Source organism: Olea europaea, chromosome 13 (assembly GCF_002742605.1).
Source record: "Olea europaea var. sylvestris chromosome 13, O_europaea_v1, whole genome shotgun sequence".
Classification (NCBI taxonomy): domain Eukaryota; kingdom Viridiplantae; phylum Streptophyta; class Magnoliopsida; order Lamiales; family Oleaceae; genus Olea; species Olea europaea.
This window is the reverse complement of record NC_036249.1, coordinates 16,454,188-16,479,915: the sequence shown is the minus strand read 5'-3', so window position 1 is coordinate 16,479,915 and position 25,728 is coordinate 16,454,188. Positions and strand designations below refer to the sequence as shown.

General features: G+C 33.1%; 2 protein-coding genes and 1 pseudogene across 2 annotated transcripts; all 3 read right to left on the bottom strand.

The window, feature by feature from the left end:
• Positions 1-150: 150 nt before the first annotated feature.
• Positions 151-2,304, bottom strand: LOC111408485 (pentatricopeptide repeat-containing protein At2g27610-like). Its single transcript, XM_023038236.1, has one exon. It carries the CDS (start codon positions 2,302-2,304, stop codon positions 151-153), a length of 2,154 nt encoding a protein of 717 aa, XP_022894004.1.
• A 1,486-nt stretch (positions 2,305-3,790) lies between these two features.
• Positions 3,791-6,219, bottom strand: LOC111407732 (copper transport protein ATX1-like). Its single transcript, XM_023037377.1, has 3 exons — positions 5,997-6,219; positions 5,167-5,242; positions 3,791-4,163 (listed from the first exon to the last, which is right to left on the bottom strand). The coding sequence occupies exons 1-3, from the start codon at positions 6,003-6,005 to the stop codon at positions 4,021-4,023; spliced, it is 228 nt and encodes a 75-aa protein (XP_022893145.1). The 5' UTR covers positions 6,006-6,219; the 3' UTR covers positions 3,791-4,020.
• Positions 6,220-14,449: 8,230 nt separating this feature from the next.
• The window catches only part of LOC111408484, a 38,206-nt pseudogene continuing 26,927 nt past the window's right edge, over positions 14,450-25,728 (bottom strand).

Below are 25,728 nucleotides of genomic sequence, written 5' to 3'. Positions count from 1 at the left end.
AATGAGTTGAACAACATTTGGACACTTATTTTGTCCAGACCAATCACAACCTTGAGGCAATATTCGAGTTTACGATTTTTTTCTGGTAGACTGAAGTTGATTACCTACCAACCAGGGGTGAAGCAGGAGTTAAATTAATGTGTTTTTGGTTTAGTGCCCATCAACCAATGAGATCAGAGCATCAGGAACATATCCTGCATCAAACAATTGGGCTGTCAATCCACTTAGAACTTCAACAACCCCATTTCTCAGTACTAGCATATCATGACCAGCAGAAAACAAATATATAGTGTTATGTAACTCAATCCAACTATAACCCATCTCTTTCTTTAATGCCTTCTCTTTCATCAGTTTCCTGATTTGGGATATCTCGTTCCACATCTTTGAATCAGCATAAATATTTGATAGTGTGATATAGGCCGATGTATCATCTGGATCAATACTCAAAATCTTTTCAGCAGCATATTTACCCAATTCCAAGTCTTTGTTAGTTATACATCCTGATAAAAGAGAGCGCCAAACTACTTTATCTGGCTGCCCGGGGAAACGGCTTATGAAATCATAAGCTCCTCTCATTTGTCCTTTGCGTGCAAATAGACTGACCATACAAGCAATATGATCCGTTTTTGGGATGATTTTGAAATCTTTGACCATTGAATTAAAATGGTGCATCCCCTCCTCCAAATGTCCTACATGTCCACAGGAAGATAAGACTCCAATGAATGTGATGTCGTTTGGTTTAACTCCATTCTTAAGCATTATGTCATAAATCTCCAAAGCTTCCATCCACAACCCATGTTGGGCATACCCTGCAATCATGGAATTCCAGGAAACCAAATTCTTATTAGGAAGAATATTAAAAACTTTCTTAGCATCATCCAGTCTTCCACACTTGGCATACATGTCAACAAGAGCACTTCCAACAACCACATTGGAATCGAATCCTGGTTTTATGACACAGCAATGAGTTTGCTTGCCCCACTCAGTCGCAGGTAAATCCCCACACATACCTAAAAGACTAGAATACGTGTAAAGATTAGGATGGAAACCCTCCGAAGACATATTCTGGATGAATCTAATTGCTTCTTCATATTGACCTGAGTTCACACGTCCAGCTATGAAAGCATTCCAACTAACAATATCACGTGCATCCATTTCCCGAAAAGTTTTCAAAGAGTCCTCTAGATGACCACTTTTTGCATAAAAATCCAACACTGCATTGCAAACAAAAGTGAATGCATCAAATCCCAACTTTATGATTAAACCATGGAGCTGTGTCCCGCCTATAACTTCCTTTTCATTAGCAAAGGCTCCAAGCACAGAAGCCAGGGTTTGCTCACTTGGCTTCAAGCCCGTAGAAAGTAACTGACGGAAAAGATCAATTGCCTGCCTATCCTTTCCTAGCTGCACACAACCCCCAACCAGTGCAGTCCAAGCTGTCAAGTGAGGCTCATCTGTCTCTTTGAAAGCTTTACATGCTAACTCCAACTCACCACATTTAGCATAAAAATTAACCAACCCGGTCACAACATACTGGTCGATAACAATACCACACTTAACAGCAAGGCATTGTAGTTGCATTCCAACCTCCAACATCTCCAAGGCAGCACAAGCTCCCAAAACGCTACCATAAGAGAACTCATTTACCTTCACTCCCATCCTTAAAGATCGCAAGAAGATTCTCATCCCTTCATCATTCTCCCCACACTGGCAATGACAAGCTATAAGTGAAACCCAACTAATTGTATTGGGCTCTAAAATGCCATCAAACACTAGCCTAGCAGACTTCAATAACCCACATTTCCCATAAAAATTAACCAAACAGTTATTAACAAAGCTATTAACAATCTCAGTCCTATATAGTTTCCCATGTATTTCTTTCCCGGTCCTCATGGCGCGCATATTAGCACAAGCCGATATGGCACCAACATAAGTATAATTATTTGGAGAAATCCCATCATCAAGAACCATTGATCTAAGGCAATTTAGGGCCATTTCTGAAAGACCTATTTGAGAATACGAGGAGATTAGCGTCGTCCAAGTGATAAGATTTCTTTCAGGCATTTGCTCGAACAGTTTCTGGGCATAGTCAGTGTGGCCTAGCTTTAAATACATCGTGAGTAAATGATTAATTGTTTGGACATCTGGTTTCGACACGGATGTAATAAGCTGAGCATGAATTGCTTTCCCTTTGGAAATGGAATTTGTTTTGGTGCATAAGCGAATGAGGCGAGATAATGACAGTGGAAGAAGAGCATTTTGCGGGAAAGAAAGGTGGAATTCAATCCCATGACCAAGAAGCATTTCTCTCAAGATATTTGCGACAAGTCAGTCGAAGCATCAATGAAAGTATTCATGATAAATAGGCTGGGGAGTTCAGTTTATGATCATAAGTCCTCCATTTCCTACATCTCTAGTTCATTTGATAGTTCCAGTTTATAATGGCACAATCAAGAAACTTTGTCAAATAGTGGTTTGAGTTTCTGGAACTACGTAGGATGCTTGTGAATTTCAATTGGATTTGAATCTTGTGAAGAACACAACTTTCTCTCGTTTAAAATTAATTATTGATTTTAATTTTTTATTAACTTTTAATCCACACCAAACATAAACTAAAATTTCTATATATTTAACTACTTGAATTCAAAATATGTCGAGACATGCTCAAATTTCAAAATCTGAAAAATTGCATACGAATTGCTTGAATTCGATATTTAGAACATGACCAAACTAAATGGGGACTAGGCTCTACCTATACACATGGAACTTGAGCGTTTCATGCACAAATTTTCCATTAGAATTGGTTCAATGCGGATCCAACATCCTATATCAACCTCTGTGCTCTGCCAAGTTAGTCCATCAATAAGAAGTGCAACGTTCGGCATGGCACACAATTAATTTTTTTTTTTTTTTTTTTTTTTTTTTTTTTTTTTTTTGGAAAATTTCGCTTCTCTTTATTCTTTAACTACATGGACACTGTACCAGGCTCTCTGGATGGACTGAGGCGATTGATTTTTCACTGCTACACCCGAGATTTTTCATCATCTAGCAAATCTGTGGAGGTGACATTGAGTCCACGGTGCACCAACTCTAAGTAGAATGCATTTCTTAAAACAAAAAAAAAAAAAAAAAAAAAAAAAAAAAAAAAAAAAAAATTTGAACTCCAATTGAGGGCTCCTAACGCTCTGCCTATAGAGTTTTGTGATGGAGGTAAATCGCGGGATGTGCCCCACCAGGTCAGGGAATAAGAGCTGTCTGTACACTGCGACTACCAACAAGGCGTGAGATAACCTCACTCCTGTTATTTGCACCACTAGACTATGCCCGGGGGCAAGTAGAATGCATTTCTATTCATATTATTTCTCATCCTAATGAACTTGTAGTGTTTGTTAGAGAAAAATATTTGAAGTGAAAGATGATTTTTATAAAACTGAGTGAATAATATGTAAACAAAAATTATAAATTTACGTGTAAAATTATTTAATTTAAAAAAAATATAAGATTAGAAATAAATTTGAGAAAATTATTTTTTCCAAATATTTCAATTTTAAGAGAACAGAATGAACACCAAATGAACAAGGCTAATCCATCTCGTCAACTGTAAAAGAAGGAAGCTCGAGTTGATGATTAGGAGAATGCCCAATACATCTTCTCATACTACTAAATACAAAATCTCAATTCATTTTTAGAATAATTTATATTCTAATATTTGTTTTACCTCGTAAATAAAACTAAAATGTTAAATCGAGTTGGTTGAAACTTGATTAAGAAAATCTAGGACTATACTGTGTTGGCACAAACCATTTGCATTAAAGAAGAGAGGCGCGCGAGAAGGTCATATGTTTTTGGACAGTAGTTGAAAAGTCTTTATAGACAATAACACATGTTTACATCACGAGTTTGCATAAAAAGCTTGACAAATACTCCCACAAACACCAACCCACACACTGTTTTTCTTGCGGTTATTAAATCGAGTTCCACAACAAACATTCCATTTATCCGGTGTAGTAAATGAGCATATTAAGCAACAGCTTGAGGGGGTGCTTCCCAGAAAGAGGTCGCCTTCCCAGTCTTTGAAACAGTCTGCAGAACTGCCTCTGGCTGGACATTGCCTTTCACGGTCACTTTTTGCTGCTCCATATCAATGTCAAACGATTCAACACCTGTTCATCAAGAATTAAGATTCCATAAGTCAATAGGTTTTTATGAAAATTTGACCTTCAAATTTATCAAGCGAATGGAAAGGAACTTCTCTTTGTTTTAGTTCCACATGGCCGAGAAAAATTCTATGGCCCAGAATTCGTTTGATGAGAAAGTAGGCAATACATCTTCCCTAATGGCCAAGAACAAAAGCTAAGCCCAAAATATACTTAACAAAGGTACCTTCTTAGAGTTGGTTGGAAAGAATTTATTGCAAATAAAAGTCATCTACATTACCTTTTCTTCCTAAATTTCAAGAGAATAGCTTTAAAATTCTAACTGAAAGGAGGGAGATTCTTCATAGTTGGGATTATTGAAAAACTAAAATGAAATCATTTTTCAAACCAAATTCGATAAAGGTAAATGAAATATAGCCAATACAACGATCACTTTAAACATAAAAGCACAGTGCTAGCAAAACACTCATCTTCACAGAGTATTGCCACACGTACACACCCTAAAATATGGTTACATTTGTCGTTGATGCACAACAATTGAAGCTTAAGAATCATGAAAGCAACATTTAACCAACGTGTATAGCAATAGGTCATAGCCAACAAAAGACTGAAAAAGAAAAACACAAACAGTAGCATGGAAAAGACACTCAAGCTCTATTGCCCAGGCAACATTGTTTTGAAAAGCTGTCTAAGGCTTACGGCTTGAAAAGCACATCAACTTAGGCTTTCGTTAAACACCCTGAAGCTTACGTCTTTAGTGAAATTTATAAAGGCTTATGCCTTGCTTCACTGAGTCTTCTGCCTCTAGCCTAAGTTTCAATGTGGCTAAGGTGTGCACTAGTATGGTTTCCCGTTTCTAAGCATTTTATTATTGGCCTCATAGTGGACATTATCGTGAATGGTCTAAGATATTGATTTGACGTCTTGGAAAATAAAAGAATGCATTAAGAGCAGTGCTTGGTGTACACTGCTCATGCATTATCGCTGATATCAGGAAAAGGTCACAAACCTTCCATTTTCCCTAAAACCCTCTTCACAGCTCCAACGCAGCCTTGGCAGGACATGCCAACTTTAAGGACAACAGTCTGCAATCAAACATGTACGAGTGTTGAAGTTGTCAAGATAAAAAAACATAGGCATGTAAATGAATTTGCATTAACTTATCATAAAATCACGGGGTCTAATATTTAAACCAGAATACATCCTTCATTCAAGTTTTATTAATATACAAGCTAATTTTTTTTGAGAGTGCTGCACTGTAACACTCTGAATCTTTGATTGTTTTCAGGCCATCCTTAAAGTACAACCAGACAATAGTTTCATAGTTGCGTATACCTTTTAATAGGAAAATTCATTTTTCAGTTCTCATGATAAAAGGTAATATCAGCTCTTCAAACAGTCCATAAAAGAAAGATGACCAAGTCTTCTAAGTAATTTTATTTTATTTTATATCAAAGATAATTGAACAAAAATGAAGAGAACAACAAACGAAGGAGTTCGCGAAATTATTCTCATCATTTAAATCTAAACAACAGGCCTCATACATCTATGGCAACAAAAAAGGTCAGATTAATATTCATATGAACACAATTTAGCAGAATTCAATAGAATACTACATCAATTTGATGCATTTCCTTATTTTTCAGCTCAGAAAATCAAACCCCAATTCGATAATTTCCAACCAAAAAATCAACAATCGCAAAAAATTCCCCGATGCAATATCTAAATTCTAGGGGCAATAAAAACACAATCAGAAAATCCAACACCAAACATATCAAATAATAAAAATAAAACGCAATTAATTGCCCGAAAGAAAAATTTAAAAGGGAATAAATGTACCTGAGACATGATGATCGTTATCTGATAAATGGAAGAAAATTATATAAATTTTATGGTGCGAAAGATATGATGAAATTCAGAGTAAACGAAGACGATATTATACGAGATGGGGATTGAAAGTGAAATTTATAAAGGAGGGAAAAATTTCACGTAAGGCATTACGCAAGATGCAATTATTTTGCGGCTTCTTAAAGGGCAAGTCAAAATGAGGAAATGATCGCAGATAGCTATCAAAAAGAGATTTTTATTTTTATTTTTATTTTTTTAATTGTCGTTTACTATAACCTCTGTTTGATCTCTGTTAAATTAAATTACATTATATTTTATTTTCCTTTTTTTTATTTTCAATCACTCAATTTTTTATAAAATAATATTACACGTAAATCGAAATTTTTTTTCAACCACTCATTTTTTAAAAAAATACTATTTCTCCCATTTTCATTTTCAAGTAATGGGGATTAAGCAGGGGTTTATTTTAAAAAAAATTGAAAAATTTGTAAAAATATTAAAAATAATGAAAACCCAATATTTCTTCTAACAAATCACTCTCAAATCGACGACTGGAGAAAGAAGGGAAAGAAATTGCAAGAAAATCGACGACTTCTTTCTTGGAAGTCGATTGACTGGTCACCATTAGAGGTGAAGAAATAGTGGTAGAAATCTTTGTAGATTATGTAAAATAGTAAGAAATAACATTTTTGAGGTTTTTTGGGCCGGAGATCGCCGGAAATGACAATCCTAGGCGTAGGACGAAGAAGAAGGCGCGATGGGCCATCCAGCTGCCTGTCAAATAGACGGCCTAGCTTCTGGGCCATATTTTCCAGATAGCCCGGTGGTCTTTTTTTTTCATAAATAATTTAAATACACAAAAATAAATAATGGACTGATGATAAATAAAAAATGTAAATAATAAATAAATGTTAATAATCAAAATATATAATTAAAATTTAATTGAAATAAATTTCAAACATTTAAAATAAATAATTAAATATTTACGTTTACTTGTTCAATAAATAATTTAAATAATCAATCAATATAAATAATTAAATCAAATAATTTAAATGAAAAATTGGAACAAATAAATGAAAAATAATTAGAATAAATAATTAATTTAAATGTACAAAAATAAAAAATGAATATTTAAATAATAATAAAATAATTATTTAAATGATAAATGAAAAATGTAAATAATGAATAAACATTAATAATCAAAATATGTAATTAAAATTTAACTAAAATAAATTTCAAATATTTCAAATAAATAATTAAATATTTACGTTTACTTGTTCAATAGATACTTAAATAAATAAAAATAATTGGAATAATTAATTAATTTAAATGCACAAAAATAAATAATGAACATTTAAATAAATAATATTTACGTTTACTTGCTCAATAAATAATTTAAATAATCAATCAATATAAATAATTAAATCAAATAATTTAAATGAACAATTGAAACAAATAAATAAAAAACATTTAAATAAAATTAATCAAAGTAAGTAATGAAAATGTAGATAAACAATTGAAATAAATATCTAACATTTAAAATAAATAATTAAATATTCAATTAATAATTAAAATAAATATTGAATAAACAACTAAAGAAAAATATAACAAATAATTACATATTTACGTTTAAATGTTTAATAAATAATTTAAAGAAAATAATTAAATAAATAATTATAATAAATAATTAAAATTAAGCATTCAATAAACAATAAAAATAAATGTTAAATAAACAAATAAACAAATGAAATAAATAATTTAGATAAAAAATTGAAATAAATAATGAACATTTAAATAAAAATAAACAATTTAAATAACTAAGAAATATAAATATTCAAAATAATTTATTTAAATAAGTAATTAAATATAAATAATCAAATTTAATTAAATAAAGAATTGAAATAAATTTCTAACAAGGATTAAAATAAACTATGCAATAAATAATTTTACAAAAATTAGTTTTCGTTTTTTATAATTTGTTGTCTAATTTTTAATCCATTTCCTTTATTATCTGTTATTTCGTGCGTATGTTACTTACAGTTTGGTTAGTTGAATTTTGTGACATTATGTTTCAAATGTTCTAACGTTTGAAATTTTGCAAGATGGATTACCATTTGGATGTCGTCTTGAAATAGGTTCCTGACAAAGTTACGTCGAATTGTAACTTTATCAGCTTCACAGCAGTGTTGGATTCATTGGACGAGGAGCATGCAGAGATATTACGTCGATCCTGCCTATGACCCTTGTATTCGCTGTGATCTGTACAATTTTCTGGACAATTGATCGATTTATTACTATGCCCTCCACTTTGATCTTGGAGGCAAGGTTGCTACATTTTTCATACTCGAGTTTACCCTTATCACTGGATTGAGATGTACATGCGAAGAGGCAACGAGGGTCAGTATTTCGATAGACAAGAGGCTGTTGAATGATTATTTTAATGGGCACACAACAGTGACACTAGCGCAGTTAGGAGATGCATTCAGGGGATGCTACCAGATGTTCGACAAGTTGAAGTTAGGGATGATGTTTATACTTGAGAGCGTACTGAGGTGTCATCACAGTAAGACGTTGATTGACGTTTTTCATTTACAAGTTGTTGATGACATCGATACGTTTAACAGCTATCCATGGGGGTAGGGATGCTTTGCCGATACTTTACGTGTTTTCAGGAGGGGACATTTGATGCCTAGGGGAGATAGATTGGAGTGTAAGTGCGATGTATATGACATGCCGTTAGCTTTGCAGGTAAATGTTTAGCATAATGAGTTATCTATTTTTTTGATTGAATTGTACATATAATAATCGTAATTCTTGCAGATATGGGTCTACGAGACTGTCCCCCATTCTGGCTGGTCGGTATGCGAGGAGACGGGATACATGCATCCCTCGGATGCACTGTTGGTGAGCACAAGACAAGCCCTTTGCAAAACAGTTATAGGCTATCCTCGACGATCCTGATGCACGTATTATATATTTGCGTTTTTTATTGTATGTCATTTTTGAAATTTTGATAATTGGTCAGTAATTCGATGAAATGTTAATATGTCAGCTTGAAGTCCTCACTGAGCTGACACCATCAATCGAGGAGGAGGATCGAAGGTATATCCGTGAATTGTTGACAAATCGTGATGCTTGAAAGAGGTCTGAGTCCATCGTCGATCGGGACATGGTATGTTAATTGAATATAATATGTTGATTATCGTTATAATTTTTTAATTAAGTTATTCATTTGTAATGTTTATTTTTTTAGGAGCACAGTTGATTATCACCTCCGTCGACGGTGTCACATTCCCCGAGGATGTCGCCTCCGTTAAGGGTGTCACCTCCCTACATGAGATCACCTCCGCCGAGAATGTCACCTCCCTACATGAGATCACCATCTCCTGCTTCTGGACACCTCCCACGTGGATCTGCTGCATGTAGTCAAAGTGTTTCCATCGATGATATGTTTCGACTTATGATGGAGATCAAAGGCAACGTAGCTGACTTATGACGTGATGTTGGGATGGTACAGGTCGGTTTAGGAAACCTTTATGCTGAGGTCATAGCGATACGGGGCGACATAGTAGGCCTATGTGGGACTGACGAGTATCAGGATGGAGTGGGTGGCGGAGGGACAGGCGGCTATCAAGACGGAGAGGGTAACGGAGGGACATACAGCTATCAGGATGGAGGGGGTGATGGAGGGACGGTGGCTATCGGGATGGAAGGGTCGATGGTTATCAGGGCCGCGGGGGTTAGATGGGGTATGTTAACTCGTTGTAGGCATCGAATGATGCATTAACTTCATATCTTGATGGCCCGATGGAGATGGAGATAGAGGCGGAGGAAGTACGCGAGGTGGAGAGGGTATCAGAGGAGGAGGTCATGAGGGTGTTGGAAGAGGAGGTCGTGAGGGTGTTCAGGGCGAAGGAGCTACCAGAGGTGGAGGCCGGAATGGTGTTAGAGGAGGAGGTCGTGAGGATGTCGAAGGAGGAGGGGGTACCCGAGGCGGAGGTCGGGAGGGTGTCGGAGGAAGAGGTCGTGAGGGTGTCGGAGGAGGAGAGGGTACCTGAGGCGGAGGTTGGAGGGTTCCGAAGGAGGAGGTCGTGACGGTGTCAGAGGAGGAGGGGTTACCAAAGGCGGAGGTCCGGAGGGTGTCGGAGGAGGAAGTCGTGACAGTGTTGGAGGAGGAGGGAGTACCCGAGGCGGAAGTCGGGAGGGTGCCAGAGAAGGAGGGGGTACCCGAGGCGGAGAGGGTACCATCTCAGACATCAGACTCGTCGGACATAATTTTTATGTTGGAGGGGACGAAGGAGGTGGTCCCGATGGTAGGTGTGGGAGTACCGAAGATCGGAAGGGTATCGTGTGCTGTTGACGTGCTGGAGCTGGTGTTCGACAAGAGCTCGAGGGCACCATCATAGTACGTTGTTTCTCCATTTACCACAGAGGTGAAGAAGAGGAGGTTTGTCGACGGCACGCACCCCCATTTATTCAGGGAGGTGGACGACGCCAACTGGAAAGCGTTCGAGATGGAGTGGAGAGCAATTACACTTGGGTAAGTATTGTACTACTCGTTAAGGATTAGTACATTACGTAGACACTAACACATCTATTGCTACAACTTTAAGGTTGCAAACCCAGCAGGTTGTTGCAAGTAGTAAACTCGGAAGTTCGAGGTCGAACCACAGGGAATTGAAATGAAATAAACTATTCCATGAGTAGTAAATGGTTGGTGGAAATATGATGGAGAAGAACACTAGAGCCTTGGGGATTCACTTCGAATAAATGAGTACAATTACTCTTGATCTTTTATTTAACTCATATGGAAATCAACCAAGGAGTGATCTCATATGGAAGATAAAACATTAATTGCAAATATACTAAAAGATAGATCTTGATAATTGTTTGAGAGAATATGTCAAAATAAGTTGTTGGTGTGTAGAGATTATCTAAGAATTTATTGTGCCAATATTTGTCAACAATAAATGAAAGTTTTTAACAAACCAAAACTACTTGTAGAACATATACTTCAATCAATTAAGAAGATGAACATTGAAGAATAAAGTGAAAGATCAAAGATAATATTATGCATTCACCAAAGTTTCACCCCTAGCTCTAGCTAATGGTTTAGAAGTACATAACGAAATGTTATAAAGAAAATGAAGGAAACTAAAATATGATGAAGAGGAATTGATGCTCTCAAAATCTTGGCCAAGGTCCCCTTTTATAGGCAAAGGAACATCCAAAATGCAAGTGGACAATGCAACTTGTTTCTGTCCAGCTTCAAGACAGTTGGAACATGCAACTTGATGCCAATTTTCAAATACTTTGTACAACGAATTTAGACATATAATCAACAAATAAATTGTTTTCACTTGAGTTAGCTTTCCATTAGTGCAAAGATCAGGATCATTGGATCTCTATAATTCCAGATATGACAAAAACAATGAGTGCTAATTCACAGGTAAAAAAGCTGTATCCGGCAAGTAACATGCTGGACAGTGCACGGTAATTTGGCTGCCTTATGATGCGAATTTGACTTTTTGTAAACATGAAAGTTTTAGATATATATCTTATCTTTCTAACTCAATTTGAATCACCTTGTTTCGATAACTACAGCTCAAGTTATGATCATTTTCCCGCTGTCTCCTGCTCAAGACAGCTGTTCTTGACTTTTCAACATTTTTTTCTCCAATTGCTCCACTTGTTTTACCTTGGAAATACATGTGAAATATATCAAATAAATACTCTTTCAAAAGTACAATACTCACGCCAACATGTATTTGAATACGTATTTCGATTAATTGCACTTTTAACCATATATTTATGGAAATTGAATTTACGGCAAGAGAATTGAAATTAGAGACTAATATTAGTGTTTTTAAACAAAGTGAATGTAAAATGCCTCGTAAATGATATATCTTTGAAACACTTTTAGACACTAATCACACTCCCCAACCAAGATATTGCTAGTTTCTAGCAATAAAAATTTAAAAATAGTTCAAATGAAATAGCTTGTCGCATTTGCCTTAGGATTTGAAACAGCTTAACAAAATGCTTCTAAGGTTTGCTACCAAAAAATAGTCTAACTTGTCCAATGCTTGACCAACGTGTGTGTTTGCATAATTAATTCAATCATATACTTTTTCAAATTGGACTCATCCCGATCCTCAATGGTTAACTATTTCTCTCTTCTCTCGTTGGATGCACACCCTCAAACTTGATTTTGTAACTATTTTCCTAAGGTGTGATTTATGGTTAAATTTATATACTATTTCTCACACTCTCTAGTTTGGTTAGATTTTACTAATTGTAGCTCAACATATCAATAAATGAGGATTCCCCTTAATTTTGACTGATTCAACCTCCAAGAATCAGCTAAGCTACTAATCCTTTATCAAAGGTCTAATTCTCTAAAATAAGTGTTTGTGACTTAATCAAGGCATGTAGTGCGTCTTCTGTTTCATGCACCTAATTTTTTCAAGTTTGTCATGCGTATTCTGTTTCATGCACTAGCATGATATCTTTTTATATGTATAATTGTCCTCATTGGGCTGTTTTAGGGTAACTTCACGACATGGCAGTTTTTTCCCTTCTATGGAATGATTAGTGCAATGCCCCTCATTAAACACTTATTCTCGAAAATTGATCTTTAACTTAAGATTTTCACCTAATTATCATCTCATTGGTCTTAAACAATCCACACAAAATTTAACACACATGAAATCCACTTCTATCTCAATGTCTCCCTACAATAGCTCAACCACTCCAAACTATCCTAGAGTAGGAATTTTTATTTATTTTTTATTTTTTTGTCATAGTTAATTCTGCATATTCTATCCATTGATCCAATCTAAATAATATGTGATTTTCATGATTATTGTGCTCAATGTAAATCAATTTAGCATGAACAAGCTAATCAAACCAGTATCCCCTAGTCACAATAATATAAAAACAATTTCAAATAATATCATCATCGATTGGTAAGAACTATTTTTCTTTTTTTTTGAACATTTTAATTCCTTTCCCCCAACCTAAATGAAACATTCTCCTTAATGTAAAGATTAAACGTGCAAAATGTATGAAAGATAGTAAAGAGCAAAATTTTGAACAAAGGGACGGGTTTTGAGATTTACCTGGAAAGTGTGCATAAACTTGGCCTAAATGAACCTTCATTTTCATTAGTGAAAAAAAGACAATAAAAGAAACACACCTAAAACAAACACACAACATTATAAAACTGAAAACAAACATACAAAATAAAACAATGAGAAATGGATATCAATCTTTAGGATCATGTAAAGCAATGGACTTTTCTAATCTAGAGAAATTCTAAAAAAATGGTTTCAAACGATGTCCATTAACTTTAAAAATATTTTTGTTACTTGGATTTTCAATTTCTACAGCTTTATATGGATAAACAGTTTTGACAATAAAAGGACCAGTCCACTTGGAGCGTAATTTTCCAAGAAATAAATGTTACCTTGAGTTGTACAAAAGAACATTTTGGGAAGGCTCAAAAGTTCTTGTAATAATGTTTTTATCCTGGAATACCTTCATTCTTTCCTTGTAAATTCGAGAGTTCTCATAAGCTTCCTTCTTGATTTCTTCCAACTCGTTCAGTTGAAGTTTCCTATGGTCGATACACATGTGCCAACTAGTAACAATTCTAGTTGGAATTAACTCATTTTCTTCATTTTTGACTACAGGTTACACTAGATTTTTTTGGTACAACTTTGGTTGGACATACCCATCTACTCTCAGAAATAGGATAAATGATTTCATTATCTAAGAGTTTAATGACTTCATTTCTTACCACCTCTTTTAAAATAGGATTAAGCCATCTTTGCATTTCTCTTGTAGGTTTAGCATATTCCTCCAAATAAATCTTATGTGTACAAATCAAAGGACTAATCCCCTTTATATCAGTTATGGTCCATCCTAAAACATTTTTATGCATTTTTAAAGTTTGCAACAACTTACCTTCTTAGTGCGCATCAAGTTGGGAAGAAATTATTGCCGAAAATGTTTCATCTTCACCCATAAATGAGTATTTCAGATTAGATAGTAACGACTTTAAATCGAGTTTTAGCATTTGAACACTTGAAATCATGGACATATTGGACTGTTGTGGTAATTTTTCAAACTTTGATTTCCAATCACTTGTCTTTTTCTTCTAAAAAGAATTCAACAAAGAAATTATATGCGAATTTTTAGAATTATCGTTAAATTCAAATTCTAGCGCATTAGATGAAGATGTAGCAATAAACTAATTATCAACAAGTTGTTCAATAAAATCTACTTCATGCAAATCATCTTTATCTCCACGTTGCTTGCAAATGTTAAAAGCATTCATTTTCACAGTCATATTTCCAAAAGAGAGTTTCAAGATACCATTTCTACAATTTATCAACGCATTTGAAGTAGCAAGAAAGGGACGTCCTAAAAATGACAGATATTTATGCATTTGAATTTAAAACAGGATTTGTGTCCAAAACTATAAAATCAACAGGATAATAGAATTTATCAATTTGGACTAGAACATCCTCTACAACCCCTCTTGGAACTTTTACTGAACGATCAACAAGTTGAAGTGTTGTTGTTGTTGGCTTAAGCTCTCCCAAACCAAGTTGCTCATACACAGAAAAAGGTAATAGATTAGCACTAGCACCAAGATCAAGTAAAACACGCTTTATCCTATTATTCCCAATCACACAAGAAATTGTTGGACAACCAGGATCTTTGAATTTAGGTGGAGTGTTTTGTTGAATGATTGAGCTCACATTCTCTGTCAAAAATGCTTTTTGTTGAACATTAAGTTTCCTCTTGATAGTGCACAAATCTTTTAAAAATTTTGCATATGAAGGAACTTGTTTGATTGCATCCAATAATGGTAAGTTAATTTTGACTTGTTTGAAAAGTTTAAAAATTTCAGAATTATGGTTGAGTTTTGAAATTGGTTGCAATTATTGAGGAGATGGAGCTGGAATGGGACATTTTGCAACAATAGGTTCACAAATGATCTTTTCCTCACTTTTGGGAACATCATTTTCTTGCTTTGAAGTCCCACCCGATTTTAGTTCTTTTGAAGGGATGGTTTTGTCAATAATTTTTCCACTACGAAGAGTTGGGCATTTTCTTGTTGACTTTCAAAGAAACTAGAAGAATTTACATTAAATTGCCCAGAAGAATTCGGTTGAGGTTGAATAGGAAATTTGTCTTTCTCTTGAGAACGCAAAGAAGAGGTCAATGAAGAAAGTGTGTTTTTGATTTCATTGATGGCTTGTGAAGTTTGATTATTAATGTTTGCTTGTCCTTGCATAAAAGACTGCATTGTTTCTTCAAGAGTCTTTGGTTGTGGTGGTGGAAAAGAAGGAAATTTTGTAAACCCTTGAGGTTGTGATATATGAACACGATTATCATCTCTCCAACTAAAGTTGGGATGATTTCTCCATTGTTGATTATATGTTTCTAAGTATGGAGAAGAAAAAAACTTTTTGAAAGTGTTCATAGCATTGGCTTGATCATATAGAACTTCTTTGAAAACTGGGATGTTGGGACAATCATACGTTGGATGACCAAAAGTTTCACAAATGCTACAAATTTCATCATTTTGCACAGGTTTAACTTCCTTTACTTTCCTTAATTCCATAGCTTCAACCTTTCTAGACAAACTAGCAATCCTAGCATTTAGATCATCATCTAGACTCAATTGATATTTTCCTCCACTAGAACTAGCAAGACTAGATCTGATTGAGTTTTCGATTGGTTTTACTGTTTGCCAAGATTGAGAATTTTCAGCAAGGTGATCTAGAAAATCTAAAGCTTCATCTGGATTTTTATCTAAAAATTGACCATTGCACACCGTTTCTACAAATTGTTTTGTTTCCGGAGTTAAGCCCTCATAAAAGAAACTTAGAGTACGCCATTTATTAAAACCATGATGTGGACAAGTATTTAACAAATCTTTAAATCTTTCTAAACATTGGAAATACACTTCATTGGTTTTTTGAGAAAAAAATTGGATTTGTCTTTTCAAAGAATTAGTTTTATGTGTTGGAAAGAATTTCTTCAAAAACTCATTTTACATTTCTTGCCGTGTGCCAATCGACCTAGGTTTTAAAGAGTTAAGCCAAGTTTTTGCTTTATCTTTTAGAGAAAAAGGAAACAATTTCAACTTAAGAATTTCATTGAGATAAGTTTGATCGTTAAATGTGGCACATACTTCCTCAAATTCTTTAAGATGCAAATATAGACTTTCAGATTCTAAGCCATGAATATTAGGAAGTAATGAATCATACTCGGCTTGAATTGAAAATTATTAGCATTAAGAGGGAAAATGAAACATGAAGGAGCAGAATTTCGATGAGGTTGCAAGTAATTACGCATGGTTCGTGCTTGTTGGTTTTCATTTTCATCACATACACTTTGATTATCATCCATGATGGAATATGTGAGTGAGTGTTGAGGTGAGTCAAATAAATTACTAAAGAAAGTTTCACAATTATCTTTAACTAAATGATGAGAATTAAATTCATGATGCCAATATGACATAAAATAGCATAAAGTAGATGTAAAGAATGAAAATTAGGTGGCATGGCCGACCATATAATAATATAAAGAACGAAAATTAGGTGGCACAGCCAACCATAAAATAAAGAAAAGGAAGTTCGAGAGGCTCGGACTTCCTTTTAAAGAAAGAAAATAAATAGAAAATAAAAAAACAGAGGAGGCTCGGCCTTCCTTTAAAGTAAAATAACTAAAGTAGTAAGATCGAAAAAGGAACGAGTGTACCTGATTTATGAAGATTATTAAAGAGAAGAAAACTTCACAGAAAATAGCAGAAAATGATCCTTGACGCAAATCCCTAGCAACGGCGCCAAAAATTTGCTACAACTTTAAGGTTACAAACCCAAGTACAGGTTGTCTCAAGTAGTAAACTCGGAAGTCCAAGGTCAAATGACAGGGAATTGGAAGGAAATAAACTATTCTATGAGTGGTAAATGGCTGGTGGAAATACGATGGAGAAGAACACTAGAGCCTTGGGGATTCACTTCGAATAAATGGGTAGAATTACTTTTGATCTTTTATTTAACTCATATGGAAATCAACTAAGTAGTGATCTCATATGGAAGATAAAACACTGATCGCAAATATACTAAAAGATAGATTTGATAATTGTTTGAGAGAATATGTCAAAATAAGTTGTTGGAGTGTAGAGATTATCTAAGCATTTATTGTGCCAATATTTGTCAACAATAAATGAAAGTCTTTAACAAACCAAAACCATTTGTAGAACATATACTTCAACCAAGTAAGAAGATGAAAATTGACGAATAAAGTGAAAGATCAAAGATAATACTATGCATTCACCAAAATTTCACCCTTAGCTCTAGCTAATTGTTTAGAAATATATAATGAAATGTTACAAAGAAAATGAAGAAAACTAAAATATAATGAAGAGAAATTGATGCTCTCAAAATCTTGGCCAAGGTCCCCTTTTATAGGCAAAGAAACATCAAAAATGCAAATGGACAATGCAACTTGTTTCTGTCCAGCTTCAAGACAGTTGAAATATGCAACTTGATGCTAATTTTCAGATACTTTGTACAGTGAATTTAGACTTATGATCATCAGATAATTGTTTCCACTTGAGTTAGCTTTCCATTAGTGCAAATATCAGGATCATTGAATCTATAACTCCAGATATAACAAAAACAATGAGTGCTGCTTTATAGGTAGAAAAGCTGTATCCGACAGGTAACAAGTTAGACTGTGCACGATAACTTTAACTACCTTATGATGCGAATTTAACTTTTTGGTAAACATGAAAGTTTTAGGTATATATCTTATCTTTCTAACACAATTTGAATCACCTTGTTTTGATAACTACAGCCCATGTTATGATCATTTTACAGCTGTATCCTACTCAAGACAGTTGATATTCTTAACTTTTTAACATTTTTTTTCCACTTGCTCCACTTGTTTTACCTTGGAAATACATCAAATAAATACTCTTTCAAAAGTATAATACTCATGCTGACATGTATTTAAATACATATTTCAATGAATTGCACTTTTAGCCATATATTTATGGAAATTGAATTTACAGCAAGAGAATTGAAATTAGAGACTAACATTAGTGTTTTTAAACAAAAGTGAATATAAATACCTTGTAAATGATATATCTTCGAAATACTTTTAGACACTAATCATCTATGTTTTTACTTAACAATTTCTTTTCTTATTTTTTCAGAAAGTCGCATTGCTTATAAGACGATTTTGGACGCTTACAAGTGGTTTCACAACATCACCATTTCGGGGGGCTTGGCTCGCCGATGATGTAAGTGAAGTAGTAATATTGTTATTTATTATATATTCATATTTTTGAGTTTTGAATTCATAAAATTAAATAACTCCATTTTTAATTGATTTTTCCTGATGCAGCACATTGACTTCGCCATGGATTTGCTATGAAATCGAGCTGAAAGACATCCAAGATTGTTCAACATTCCTGGCCGACTCATATTGAACACTGAGTTCATACGTGCTGTTGACATTGAGTACTAGACATTCCAAGCTGTGGGTAGCGGGTACACAGTGCCTACATACATGATAGAGTGGGGTCATAGGGATGTGGCCGAGTGTCGGGGAAAAGTCATGGGAGGGTTGTAAACATCTGTACATCCCGGTGTGTGTGAATAATCACTACATTGCAGTGAAGATTGTATTCGCCGACTCCACTATGTATATATATATCCCCGATCATTCAGGCCTGACACAAGGTCAGCTCGAGTAAAATCTGGAGTCAGTGTTTGTGATCGTCCCCATGCTGACTAGATGAGCGAACATTACTGTGCAGGACAGACTGGCCATTGTACAGGACAGGACGACGACGAGACAGCAATTATCGTAAGTGTTTATTATTATTTTTATTTACAACTTACGTTCTAGTTAGATGGTGATGTGCTAATATAATATTTTGTAATTGTAAGAGTGATTACGACATATTCGTCATCAAGTACATGAATTTTTGAATGTAGTATAGAAGGTTGATGCAATCAACCAGGCGTGGATACAAAATTGAAGAAATAAATTAGCTTGCGATTTATTTGAATTTAATGGTGATCTATAGATATTAGAGCTGTGTTTTTTGAAATAATTGTACACATTGTAACGTTTAAACATTGTATATTTCATTCATTTGTAATTACGAAATAATTGTAAAATGTATATTATTTTTCTAATATTTAATTTTTATTTTCTAGTTTATGTGTTTATTTAAATGTTTCATGATGTATTTATAATATTTGGGTATATTGTGGAGAACGCACTGTGTTTAAAAAAAACTTCAAATATTATGAAACTAATTAATGAAATATTGAAAAAAAAAACTAAATCTAATAATTAACATTAATAATATGCATAAATAATTAATATCAGTGTTATAAATAATGTTACATAAACTTCAATTATACATCTGTTACATTATCATGTAGAGGGATGTGACTTGCACAAAATTTTCTGGTATGTTTTGTTGCACCGCACTTGCCGCACTTACGAGGTCGGAGAAATTCTCCGGTCGATGATATTCTAGATGTACGTGTACGTTCAGGAGTACGTGGGCCAACTGTTGGTGGTAACAAGTTATTCAATGAAAGAATATGATCGAGAACTTCCCACTTGGCTTCATTCGTACAGGAAATATGATTTCAACATATGTTGCTCTCCAAAAACCAGTCATGTAATAAACACTACATAAGGTGTGTGGTGGAATTCCACTATACATAGCCATTGCTACTACATGACTAAAATTTCATTTTAGTTCATTGGCGCATTTTTAGTCAAATTTGACTAAAATTTCACCTAAATTTTGTTGTTTAACGCGTTTTCAATCAAATTTGACTAAAATTTCACATGGATTTAGTTCATTGGAACGTTTCAAATCAAATTTGACTAAAATTTCACCTGAATTTTGTTCATTCGCATATTTCCACTCAAGTTTCACCAAAATTTCCCTTGAATTTGGCTCATTGGGGTGTTTCCAATCAAATTTGATTAAAATTTCACCTGAGTTTTGTTCATTGGCGTGTTTCCAATTAAATTTGACTAAAATTTCACTTCAATTTGGATCATTGGCACATTTCTAATCAAATTTGACTAAAATTTTTCTTGGATTTTGTTCATTGTTGCGCTTCAAATCAAATATGACTACAATTTCATCTAAATTTTGTTAAATGGTGTGTTTTCAATCAAATTTAAGTAAAATTTCATCTAGATTTTGATCATTGGTGCTCTTCCAATCAAATTTGAATAAATTTCACTTGGTTTAGTTCATTAACGTGTTTCCAGTCAAATTTGACCAAAATTTCACCAGAATTTTGTTGTTTGACGTGTTTCAAATCAAATTTGACTAAAATTTCACTTGAGTATGGTTCATTGACGCGTTTTCAATCAAAATTGACTAAAATTTCTTCTAAATTTTGCTCATTGTTGCATTTCCAATCAAATTTGACTAAAATTTCACCTGAACTTTGTTCATTAGCATGTTTCCATTCAAATTTGACTAAATTTCACTTGAGTTTGGTTCATTGGTGCGTTTCCAATCAAATTTGGCTAAAAAATTTCGCTTGAATTTTGTTCATTGTCGCGTTTCAAATCAAATATGACTAGAATTTCATCTGAGTTTAGTTAAATGGCGCATTTACAATCAAATATGAGGAAAATTTAGTATGAATTTTGTTCATTGTTCCATATCCAATCAAATTTGACTAAAATTTCACTTGAGTTTGGTTCATTGGCACGTTTCAAATCAAATTTGACTAAAATTTCATCTGAATTTTGTTCATTGGCTTCTTTCCAATTAAATTTGACTAAAATTTCACTTGAGTTTAGTTCATTGTCGCGCTTCAAATCAAATATGACTACAATTTCATCTGAGTTTTGTTAAATGGCGCATTTTCAATCAATTTGGAGAAAGATTTCTTCTGAATTTTGATCATTGGTGCGCTTCCAATCAAATTTAACAAAAATTTCACATGGGTCTAGTTCATTGTCGCGTTATCAATCAAATTTAACTAAAATTTCACTTGAGTTTCGTTTATTGGCGTGTTTCCAATCAAATTTGACTAAAATTTCACTTGATTTTAGTTCATCGGCGCATTTCCAATCAAATTTGACTAAAATTTTTGTCTAAATTTTGTTCATTGTAGCGCTTCAAATCAAATATGACTATAATTTCATCAGAATTTTGTTAAATGACGCGTTTTCAATCAAATTTGAGTAAAATTTCATTTGGATTTTGATCATTGGTGTTCTTCCAATCAAATTTGACTAAAATTTCGTTAGAGTATGGTTCATGGACGCGTTGCCAATCAAATTTGACTAAAATTCACATGGGTTTAGTTCATTGACGCGTTTCCAATCAAATTTGAGTAAAATTTCACCTGGATTTTGTTCATTGGCGTGTTTCCAATTAAATTTGACTAAAATTTCCCTTGAGTTTAGTTCATTGGCACGTTTCAAATCAAATTTGACTAAATTTCATCTGAATTTTGTTCATAGGTGCGCTTCCAATAAAATTTGACTAAAATTTCACTTGAGTTTAATTCATTGGCATGTTTTCAATTAAATTTGAGTAAAATCTCACCTCTGTTTTGTTCATTGGCGTGTTTTCAATCGAATTTGACTAAAATTTCACTTAAGTGTAGTTCATTGTGCGTTTCCAATCAAATTTGACTAAAATTTCACTTGAGTATGGTTCATTGACGCGTTTCCAATTAAATTTTGCTAAAAAAATTCTATTCCCAATTAAACTTGACTAAAAGTTCACATGGGTTTAGGTCATTGGTGCATTTCCAATCAAATTTGACTAAAATTTCACTTGCGTTTGATTCATTGGCGTGTTTCCAATCAAATTTGACTAAAATTTCACCTGAATTTTGTTCATTGGTCTATTTCCAATCAAATTTGATTAAAATTTCAGTTGAGTTTTGTTCATTAGCGCGTTTTCAATAAAATTTAACTAATATTTCGTCTGGATTTTATTCATTGGTGCACTTCCAATTAAATTTGACTAAAATTTCACTTGAGTATGATTCATTGATATGTTTTTAATCAAATTTGACAAAAATTTCACCTGAATTTTGTTCATTGGTGCGCTTTCAATAAAATTGGATTAAAAGTTCACTTGAGTTTGATTCATTGGTGCATTTCCAATCAAATTTGACTAAAATTTCATCTAAATTTTGTTCATTGGCATGTTTCCAATCAAATTTGGCAAAAATTTAACCTGGGTATTGTTCATCATCATGCTTCAAATCAAATATGACTACAATTTTATTTGAATTTTGTTAAATGGCGTGTTTCAATCAAATTTGTGTAAAATTTCATCTGGACTTTGATCATTGGTGCTCTTCCAATCAAATTTGACTAAAATTTCTCTTAAGTTTAGTTCATCGACACGTTTCCAGTCAAATTTGACTAAAATTTCACCTGAATTTTGTTGTTTGGTGCATTTCTAACCAAATTTGACTGAAATGTCACTTGAGTATAATTCATTAACGCATTTCCAATTAAATTTGACTAAAATTTCTCTTGGATTTTGTTTATTGTTCCATATCCAATCAAATTTGATTAAAATTTCACATGGGTTTAGTTTATTGACGCATTTCCAATTAAATTTTACTAAAATTTCACTTGAGTATGGTTCATTGACGCGTTTCCAATCAAATTTGGCTAAAACTTCTTCTGAATTTTGTTCATTGTTCTGTATCCAATCAAATTTAACTAAAATTTCACATGGGTTCAGTTCATTGGCGCATTTCTAATCAAATTTGACTAAAATTTCACTTGAATTTGATTCATTGGCACATTTCTAATCAAATTTGACAAAAATTTTACTTGAGTTTGGTTTATTGGCGTGTTTCCATTCAAATGTGACTAAAATTTCGTCTGAACTTTGTTCATTGTCGTGCTTCCAATCAAATATGACTACTATTTCATCTGAGTTTTGTTAAATGGCGCATTTTCAATCAAATTTTAGTAAAATTTCACCTAGGTTATTTTCATTGGCATTTTTCCAATTAAATTTGACTAAAATTTTTCTTAAGTTTGGTTCATTGGTGTGTTTGAAATCAATTTTGACTAAAATTTCACCTGGGTTTTGTTCATTGGCCTATTTTAAATTAAATTTAACTAAAATTTCACTTGAGTTTAGTTCATTGCCGCGCTTCAAATCAAATATGACCACAATTTCATCTGAGTGTTGTTAAACGGCGTGTTTTCAATCAATTTGGAGAAAAATTTATTCTGGATTTTGATCATTGATGCACTTCCAATCAGATTTAACAAAAATTTCACATGGGTTTAGTTTATTGTCGCGTTATCAATCAAATTTAACTAAAATTTCACCTGAGTTTCGTTTATTGGCGTGTTTCCAATCAAATTTGACTAAAATTTCACTTAAGTTTAGTTCATTGGCGCGTTTCCAATCAAATTTAACTAAAATTTCGTCTGAATTTTGTTCATTGTCACGCTTCAAATCAAATATGACTACAATTTCTTTAGAGTTTTGTTAAATGGTGCATTTTCAATCTAATTTGAGTAAAATTTCATTTGGATTTTGATCATTGGTGCTCTTCCAATCAAATTTGACAAAATTTTTACTTGGATTTAGTTCATTGGTAAGTTTTCAGTCAAATTTGACTAAAATTTCACCTAAATTTTGTTGTTTGGTGCGTTTCCAATCAAATTAGACTAAAATTTCACTTGAGTATGGTTTATGGACGTGTTGCCAATCAAATTTGATTAAAATTTCACATGGGTTTAGTTTATTGACGCATTTTCAATCAAATTTGAGTAAAATTTCACTTGAATTTGTTCATTGGCATGTTTTCAGTCAAATTTGACTAAAATTTCACTTGAGTTTGGTTCATTGGCACATTTCAAATCAAATTTGACCAAAATTTCATCTGAATTTGGTTCATTAGTGCGCTTCAAATAAATTTTGACCAAAATTTCACTTGAGTTTAATTCATTGACGTGTTTCCAATCAAATTTGACTAAAATTTCATCTGTGTCTTGTTCATTGGCGTGTGTCCAATCGAATTTCACTAAAATTTCACTTGAGTGTAGTTCATTGGCTTGTTTCCAATCAAATTTGACTAAAATTTAACTTGAGTATGGTTCATTGACGAATTTTCAATCAAATTTGGTTAAAATTTTTTCTAGATCTTGTTCATTGTTGTGTTTCTAATCAAACTCAACTAAAAGTTTACATGTGTTTAGATCATTGGCGTATTTCCAATCAAACTTGGCTAAAATTTCACTTGAGTTTGATTCATTGGCACGTTTCCAATCAAAGTTAACTAGAATTTCACCTATGTTTTGTTCATTGGCGTGTTTCCAATCAAATTTGACTAAAATCTTGTCTGAATTTTGTTCATCGGGGCACTTCCAATCAAATTTGACTAAAATTTCACTTGAGTTTGATTCATTGGCACGTTTCCAATCAAATTTGATAAAAATTTCACCTGAATTTTGATTATTGGAGCGCTATCAATCAAATTTGACTAAAATTTCACTTGAGTTTGGATCATTGGCGCTTTTCCAATAAAATTTTAAAAAAATTTCATCTGGATTTTGTTCATTGTCACACTTCAAATCAAATATGACTACAATTTCACCTGAGTTTTGTTAAATGGTGCATTTCCAATCAAATTTGACTAAAATTTCACCTGAATTTTGTTCATTGGCGTGTTTCCAATCAAATTTAACTAAAATTTCACTTGAGTTTAGATCATTGGCACATTTCTAATCAAATTTGACAAAAATTTCGTTTGGATTTTGTTCATTGTCACGCTTCAAATTAAATATGACTACAATTCATCTGAGTTTTTTTAAATGACGCATTTTAAATCAAATTTGAGTCAAATTTCATATGGATTTTGATCATTGGTGCTATTCCAATCTAATTTGAATAAATGTTACTTAGGTTTAGATCATTGGCGCATTTTCATTCAAATTTGAATAAAATTTCCCTTGAATTTTGTTGTTTGGCGCGTTTTCAATCAAATTTGACTAAAATTTCACTTGAATATGGTTTGTTGACGCGTTTCCAATCAAATTTGACTAAAATTTCTTGTGAATTTTGTTCATTGTTACGTTTTCAATCAAATTTGACTTAAATTTTACATGAGTTTAGTTCATTGGTGCATTTCTAATAAAATTTGACTAAAATTTCACTTGAGTTTGTTTCATTGGTGCGTTTCCAATCAAATTTGACTAAAATTTCAACTGGGCTTTGTTCATTGGTGTATTTCCAATCAAATTTGACTAAAATTTTACTTTAGTTTGGTTCATCGGTTCATTTCCATTCAAATTTGACTAAAATTTCGTCTGAATTTTGTTCATTGTCGTGCTTCAAATCAAATATGATTACAATTTCATCTGAGTTTGGTTAAATGGCACGTTTCCAATTAAATTTGAGAAAAATTTCATCTGAATTTTGTTCATTGGTGAATTTCCAATCAAATTTGACTAAAACTTCACGTGGATTTCATTCATTGGCGCGTTTTCAATCAAATTTGACTACAATTTCACCTGAGTTTTGTTCATTGAAAGTTTCCAATCAAATTTGACTACAATTTCACCTGAGCTATGTTCATTGCGCATTTCCAATCAAACTTGATTAAAATTTCACTTGAGTATGGTTCATTGATACGTTTCCAATCAAATT